This window comes from Dasypus novemcinctus, chromosome 19 (genome assembly GCF_030445035.2).
Source record: "Dasypus novemcinctus isolate mDasNov1 chromosome 19, mDasNov1.1.hap2, whole genome shotgun sequence".
Lineage (NCBI taxonomy): Eukaryota > Metazoa > Chordata > Mammalia > Cingulata > Dasypodidae > Dasypus > Dasypus novemcinctus.
The window spans coordinates 81,847,187-81,855,274 of record NC_080691.1 but is presented as its reverse complement, the minus strand read 5'-3'; the positions used below and the strand labels follow the sequence as shown (position 1 = coordinate 81,855,274).

The 8,088-nt window shown below is 56.8% G+C and overlaps 1 protein-coding gene across 1 annotated transcript; it reads left to right on the top strand.

Annotated features, from left to right (window-relative positions):
* The first annotated feature begins 123 nt into the window (after positions 1-123).
* On the top strand, positions 124-5,567 carry EBI3 (Epstein-Barr virus induced 3). Its single transcript, XM_058282080.2, has 5 exons — positions 124-423; positions 929-1,052; positions 2,183-2,358; positions 4,034-4,191; positions 5,120-5,567. Exons 1-5 carry the CDS (start codon positions 354-356, stop codon positions 5,270-5,272), a joined length of 681 nt encoding a protein of 226 aa, XP_058138063.1. The 5' UTR covers positions 124-353; the 3' UTR covers positions 5,273-5,567.
* The last annotated feature ends 2,521 nt before the right edge of the window (positions 5,568-8,088 follow it).

Below are 8,088 nucleotides of genomic sequence, written 5' to 3'. Positions count from 1 at the left end.
GTCTCTCCCCTTATCGCTCTCCCTTTTCTCTGTGTCTCTCCCTGTTCCTCTGCCCCCATCTCGTCTCCCGAGTCATCGCTCTCCCTCCCCGGGGTTTCCCCGCCCGCTCTAGCCGGAAGGAGAGCAGGGGGACAGGCTGTGCTGGGAAAGCCAGCGGCCACCACTTCTTCCCTTTTTTTCGCTCCCCCCTCCTGGGACATTCGGGCCCGGCCCCCTCCGCAGAGGGCGGCCCGGGAAAGGGCGGGACGGCTGGCCCCTGCTCCTGTGCCCCTGACAGCGACCTTGGCCGGCCAAGGCGGAACCCGGGCTGAGTGTCTCGCTGGGCGGGCGGCGTCGCGGGCGGCGAGGCGAGCATGGGCCCGAGGCTCCTCCTGGCCGTCGCCCTCTGCGCCGCGGGCTGCGCGCCCTGCCGTGGAAGGGAAGGTGCGTGGGGCCCCTGGGGGCGGGGAGGGGGAAGGGCTGGGAGGAAGGAGTTGGACTTTGCCCCCTGGACTCTGGAAAGTGTTTGGACAACCATGGGGTGGGGGCAGGGGCTCCCAACCCCTTGTACCGAAGGGGAAACTGAGGCACGGGCGCAGGCCCAGCTCTGGATTCAGATATGGATGGAGACTTTAATTGTATGCATTCCTGTACCTCGACATAAAATCTTACCGAAGGGGGGGATACAGTGACGCGCGGTTCCCTCGGCGGCTCCTTGAGCCTCAGTTTCCCCACTTGGAAAATGGGCTGATAATTCCTGCCTTGGGGTGGGGGGTAGGTGAGCGGCGAGGGAGGTGCCTTTTATTCATCCACTCCTCCCACCAACACGGATTAGGCGCCTACTGGATGCCCGCTCCCAGCTGGCAGCCTGGCAGGGCGGGGCACACAGTGGGGTCCCCGGGGGCATCTGCAGCTCACGCCCTCCTCCCTCTCCCTCCGCGGCCCCCAGCCGCCCCGAGCCCGCCCAGGGTGCGCTGCCGAGCCTCCAGGTACCCGGTCGCCATCGATTGTTCCTGGACGCTGCCGCCGGCCCCGAACGCCTCCAGGCCCACGGCCTTCATCGCCACCTACAGGTCAGGGAGCGGGGGCAGGAGAGGGGAGGGGCCGGGCGCTTCTCGGGGATCCCAGAACTTGGGGCCTGATACTCCAAAGACCGGGGGACCTGGAGACCCGGGGAGGGGCGGGGAGTTGGGAATCCAAAAGCCTTGGAATGCTCGAGGGGCGCCGTCCAGCCGACGCAGTTCTAAAATTACATACCGTGACCCGCGCAGGAGATTTTTAAATTTCCAGTCGCCGCGTTAAAAAAGAAAAGGAAAGTTGAAATGACTTTTACCTTGTTATCTCCATAAGATCTAACTAGTCAAAAGATGTGTCACTTAATGTGATTTAACTTGAACGTTTATAGATTTAGCGTCTATGATATAAATTAATATGATTTCACGGGGATATCACAAAGATGATCGTTTCATCATGCAGCTAATACTTTTCAAATTTGCGCTGTTAAATTTTTAAGCGATCGATGGAATGAATGACCAAACTTCTTTTGGTACTAAGCCTTTGAAATCCCCTGTGCATTTGACACAAACGGCGCATTCCAAGGCAGGTGCTAAATTTCCTTTGGAAATCCTCAAGCTGTAAGTAGCAAAATTTGCAATCAAGAAGTAGAGCCACACTTCCAAGCGGCTCGGGAAAGCTTTTCCAAGTTTTCCAGTAATCGAATCCAGCATTGTTTTTTTTTTATTTAAATGAGATTAAATTAAATGAAGGAGCCACACTCACTTGCATTAGCCACATCTAAGTGCTCAACAGCCCTAAGTGGGCAGTGGCTACGATACTGGCCAACAGAGCAAGAGAAGGCTTCGAACCTTGCAGAAAGTTCTACAGACAGGACTGACATTCTAAGTTCTGAAATCTTGGGGACTCGGGAATCTAGAGAATCAGAATCCAGCATCTGTGAGTCCGTAGACCTCTGGAATGCTGGAATTCCAAAGCTGGAATGTTGACGTGCCGGAGACTTCTAAGATCTGAAAGCCGGAGCCTCGTGCCGTGGCCACCGTGGCCTCTGGGGGGTTGGGGTGAACGGCACGCCCGGGGGTCACCCGGCCAGCCCCTCGGCTCCCCATCCGCCACCCCCCCCCTGGGATCCAGGGCACCCCGAGGCCAGAGGAGCCCCCCAAACCCTCATGGCGCCCCTCCCCCGCAGGCTCGGGGTGGCCGCCCAGGAGAGCCGGCCCTGCCTGCAGCCGGCCCCGGAGGCCACCCGCTGCGCCATCCAGGACGTGCACCTGTTCTCCATGCGGCCCTACATCCTCAACGTCACGGCCGTCGCCCCCCGCGGGGCCAGCAGCGCCCTCGTGCCCTTCGTCGCGGAGCGCATCAGTGAGTGGGGGGCCGTGGCGGTGGGAGGGGGTCGCCGTCGGGTTCCTGCTGCCCTGGCCCCTCTCGGCGCCCGCCACTGCTACCTGTCGGCCTGCGCCGCTGTCCCTGTCCACCCCCGATCCGCCTGCTTCTCCCTCATCTCCTCTCGCCCATCCTCGTCATCCCCCGCCTGGACCAGCTCTGGTCCCTCGGGCTCCCGACCTCACCCTCCGCAGCAGCCAGGGGGCGCCTGTGAGTCCGGGACCTGGCCCCCCCTCTGCCTGCAGCCCTCAATGGCTCCCACCTCCCTGCGGGGAAAAGCCGGCGGCCTCTGGGTGCCCCCCCTCCATGACCCACCGCCCCCTCCGCCTGCGCTCTCGCTCCCTCCAGCCCCACGGTTCCTCCAGCGGGCCAGGCCCGTGCTGCAGGGCCTTTGCACGGGCCATTCCCCTGCCTGGAATGTTCTCCCTTCAGCCACTTCAGAAACCCCCGCGGGTCTTTGCTCAAATTTCACCTCCTCGGGGGAGGCCTCCCCTGAACACGCTACTGAAAATCACAAATCCAAATAAACTAAAATGAAATAAAAATCACAACCCCTCCCTCAAGCCAGTTTTGCAACCGTTTGGAAAACGGCCTGGCGGTGCCGTGAAAGGTTAAACACGGGGTTACCGTGGCAATGCCCCCTCGGTATCTACCCAAGAGAAACGAGAACACATGTCCACACACGTCCTGCACGCGCAGGCTCATCGCAGCTGTATTCGTAACAGCCAAAGGGTGGAGACAGCCTGTCCACAGAAAAATCAACAAAATTGGTCCAGCCGTACGTGGAGCACGAGATGTCCACGAGAGGCAGATCCACAGACGGAGAACAAATTAGCAGTTGCCTAGGGCTCAGGGGAGGGTGGAGAGACTGCTAATAGGTGCCGGGTTTCTTCTGGGGTGAGAAGAATGTTCTAGAATTAAATAGTGGTGATGGTTCGCAACCTTAGGAATACACTAAAGGCCACTAAATCATACTCTTTAAAGGGGTGAAGTTGGTGGTATAGGAGTAGCATATATATTTTTAAATTTTTTAAAGATTTTTAAATTTTATTTTGTTTCTCTCCCCTTCCCCCGTTGTCTGTTCTCTGTGTCCATTCGCTGTGTGTTCTTCTGCGTCCGCTTGCATTATTAGGCAGCACTGGGAATCTGTGTCTCTTCTTGTTGCGTCATCTTGCTGCGTCAGCTCTGCGTGTGCGTGGCGCCACTCCTGGGCGGGCTGCGTTTTTTCAAGTGGGGCGGCTCTCCTTGTGGAGCACGCTCCTTGCGCGTGGGGCTCCCCTACGCGGGGGACACCCCTGCGTGGCAGGGCACTACTTGTGCGTATCAGCACTGCGCGTGGGCCAGCTCCACACGGGTCAAGGGGACCCGGGGTTAGAACCCTGGACCCTCCCATCCATGTGGCAGGCGGCTGCTCTATCTGTTGAGCCACGTCCACTTCCCATGAATAGCATCTCTCTATATTTTAATGGCAACCCCTTCCGCACCTCGCGCTCCCCAACTCTCCTCCCTGCTCCGTGGGACTTACTGAGCGGGCGCTCCGCGAGGACAGGGGTTGGGTCTACCTTGGTCACGGCTGGACCCTTGGGACGGCGCCGGGCCCTCGCATACCTGTCGGTCGAATGAATGAATGAGCCTGCCCCTGCTTGTCCGCCAGTCAAACCGGACCCCCCAGAAGCCGTGTCCCTGAACCCCGCCTCCGGGCAGCGGCTGCAGGTGCGCTGGGAGCCCCCCCGGTCCTGGCCCTTCCCGGACCTCTTCTCCCTCAAATACCGGATCCGCTACAAGCGCCACGGGGCCGCCCACTTCCACCAGGTGAGGAGGACGAGGGGGAGGCCGGGCAAGGGGGTGGGCCTGGGACCCGGGCATGTTGGGGGGGGGTCCTGCAGGGGTGCTGGGGCTCGCACACAGCTCGGGGTGACTAGTACGTAAAATAAAGGCTGGCCAAGCCATTCCACTCCTAGACGGGGGGCCCTAAAGAATTGGAAGCAGGGATTTGGACAAATACGCGTCGCAGCATTACTCAATAAGAGCTCAGCGGGGGAAGCCAGCTCCACACGTGCGCGTGGGCCAGCTGCACACGGGTCAGGAGGCCCGGGGTTTGAACCCTGGACCCTCCATATGGTAGCGGACGCTCTATCGGTTGAGCCACAACCGCTACCTGTAATGAATTACTGCTTAATCAATTCACAGAGGCGGCGACTGTACGGAACAGCTCGGACAGAGTTCAGGGGGCAGACAGTTAGCTCTGAAGTCCCAAAGGTCCCGCTGGTGGCGGGGATGGGGGTGCGGGCGAGCCGAGGGGGACCAGGTAGGGAGAAAGTCAAGTTGCAGGAGGGAGAGGGGAGCCGAGGGGACATCGAAGAAGGAAAGGACGGGAGAGAGGATGGGGAGGACCCGGCTGTGCAGGCTAAGGCGGGAAGGAGGCGGCGAGGGAAGGTGCCAGCGGTCGTGGGTGGGGGCCACGGTGGGAGGAGGAGGTTGGCCGGGGGTGGGGGTCCTGGTGGGTGAAGACACTCCCCGGTGGGCAGCCCCGGGGGCGCCCCTCCCTGCAGGGCGGCCAGGTGAGGCGCTGGCGGGGCTGGAGGGGTGGGGGCTCTGCTGTGTTGTTTAGGGCGGGCAGGGGGGCCACAGTCCAGAGAGGCCTGGGTCTCTGAGGTCCAGTAAGACGGGGCTGTGCCTTGTGCCACGGCCCTTCCCCGCCGCCTTGTCCCCAGTGGCCCGACCCCTTCTCTGCCCTCAGGTGGGCCCCGTCGAAGGCACCTCCTTCACCCTCCGGGCGCTGCGGCCCCGAGCCAGGTACTGCGTCCAGGTGTCGGCCCAGGACTTCACGGACTCCGGCGAGCCCAGCGACTGGAGTCTCCCTGCTACTGTCCCCCGGATCCAGGGCAAGTAGCAGGGTCTTGCCAGCCCCCCTGCAGAAGGCCCGGGGCCTCCGATTTCTACCCCCTGGTGGCCATCCGCAGTGTAGACAAGATCTGGCCGGGGTTTCGAGTCCTGGCTTGGCTGCCAAGCTGCTGGGCCACCTTGCATGAGCGGCTTCACCTCTCTGAGCCTCAATTTCCTAATCTGTGAAATGGGGATGTACTCCCTCCTCTGTCCGCAGGGCAGGCCTTGTTGAATCATGAATGTGAATTGTTGTTGTTTTTGTTTTTAAATTGCTTCATTAAAAAACAATCCTTGTTATTGGATTCAGGTCTCATTCTAGTCCAGTAAGCTGCCAAAAAGTAAGAGAACAGAAATGGGTTGCCTTTTTCGATGGGGATTTATAGGTTGTAAGCTTACAGTTTTGAGGCCGAGAAAAATGTCCAAATCAAGGCATCATCAGGCGATGCATTCTCTCCAAAGACCGGCTGTCAGTGATCCTGGGCTCCTCTGTTGCATGGCAAGGCATGTGGCAGCATCCGCTGGGCTCTCCCTTTTCTTCCGGGATTTGCTGCTTTCAGCCTCTGTCTTCCTTGAGTTTTCTCTCTGCTCCTGTGGCTTTTCCCTCTGTGTGTCTCTCTGTGTTCATCTCATTTATGAAGGACTCCCGTAAGAGGATTAAGATCCACCCTGGGTCACGCCGTACTGAAGTAATCTAATCAAAAGGTCCCAACTAAGATGTGAATTTTCTGGAGTCCATAAATGCCTCAAACTACCACAGTTTCCTCATCACTTCATTCAACCCTAATGGAGACCCAGAGAGGACTCAGTCCTGGCCACAGCAAATCTCCACTCCCGCAGGGTCGGGGCTGAGCTGGGGGAGGGACCTGGGGCTGGGGGAGTTGGGGCAGGGGCAGTGAACGGTTCTGCCTGGGATAGGATGGTGGAATTCATTCAGTTCAGCAGTTTAATTCACCCACCTGCTCAAAAGCTGCCCAGGATGTGAGCCCCACTGTGCAGGGATCCAAAGGGGACTGGAGGGAGTCTGAGAAGATTTCTCAAAGGAGGGAGCAGGCCAGGTCCTGAAAGACAGAGAAAGTCTTTCTCTGTGGCTTTCGCTCAGGTCTCAGCTCCAACGTCACCTCCTCAGAGAGGCCTTCCTTGGTTACTCCATCTGCAACAGGAACAATAAGAGATGCCCCAAAATGCCCACGTCCTATTTCCTGGAACCTGTGAATGTATTATCTTACGTGGCAAAAGGGACTTTACAGATGTGAATAAATTGGCAATGTTGAGATGGGAGGGTTATTTTTGCATATCGAGGGGGTCTCATTGTCATCACAGGGGCCATTGTAAGAGGGAAGCAGGAGGGTCAGAGCGAGAGAGAGAAAATGTAAGGATGGAAACAGGTCAGAGAGCAGAGTGCGGCTGGGGGCGCAGGATGGCACGAGCCAAGGAATGCTTGCAACCTCTAGAAACGGGAAAAGGACAAGGATACAGATTCTCTCCTAGAAGAAACACAGTCCTGCTGAACCACTTTAGACTTCTGAACTTCAGGAGTGGAAGAAAATTAATTTGTGTTGTTTTAAGCCACTCAGGTTGGGGTAATTTGTTACAACAGTGTAAAAGGAAAAAAACTTTTCATGCCATGTAGGCTCTCACAACTAAAGCTAAATTGAGTGATTTTCATGAATTGGGCGGTATCAATCCAGAAAGATGAGGGAGCTCTCACAAAAGGAGCCTCTATAGGGCAAACAGGAAGCCCGTGAGGAGATTTTCTGGTTGGCTGATTGTTAGTTTCCAATTTGTGTGGGGATATGTCTTACAAAATGGAGAGCAGATATACGTTGGTTAGTATAGCTTACTTGTCCCTTTTTGGGTCATTTTTAATAAGCTATTCTTACCACACCCAGATCAGCCAATCACTAAATGTAACAAAAAGTGCAATTTTGTTGAGACTGCTCCACCCCCTTAGAAAGTCCCCTCCTTGGTCAGCTTTTATCTTTAGAAATGTCCCTGTCATGTGTCAGAAAGTGGGCCGATCTATTTTTTTAAATCCTCCCGCCTTGTGGCCTTTTTTTTGCTTGCTGTCTGCTCTCTGTGTCCATTCGCTGTGCCTTCTTCTGTGTCTGTATTTATTTTTTTTATCTCCCTCCCGCCTTGCAGCTTGCTTGTTGTCTGGTTTCTGTGTCCATTCACTGTGCGCTCTTCCGTGTTTTTTTGCTTGTCTCCCTTTTCGTTGCATCACCTTGCTGAGTTGGCGCTCCACGGTGCTGGCGGGCAGGAGGAGGCGGCATTCCACAGTGCTGGGGCCGGTAGCTCTCCACAGCATGCCAGTGAGCCTGCCTTCACAAGGAGGCCCCGGAACTTGAACCCAGGGCCTCCCATATGGTAGACAGGAGCCCAACTGATTGAGCCACTATTTTTATTTAAGCAGCATTAGGAAACCAAGACACCACCTAAACCAAATCCCCTTCCCAGTATTTTCCATAGGTCGCCCTGTTTTTTGTCTTGAGGGTATTTACCATCCTCCAAAACGGTCCTTTGATTTGCCTGTTTATTGTCTGTCTGCCTCAAAAGACACTGCTCCCCCATGAAGACAGAAATCCTGTCTGGTTCTCTGATGTGTCCACAGACAGTGAGACTGTCCACGACACGGAAGGGAGGAGACTGGGCAAGCTGGGGGTGAACGAGCGGGCGATGGAGGGACATTGAGAGATGGTGTGTGTGTATGGGGAATCTGGTTTGGATCATGATCCTAAGTCTATGCCTGTGATTGAAGATAAGCGGGGGGGGCTTGCGTCCAGTGTGCTTCTTTCTCGCGACAAGTGTAGCCCCGAGTCCCCA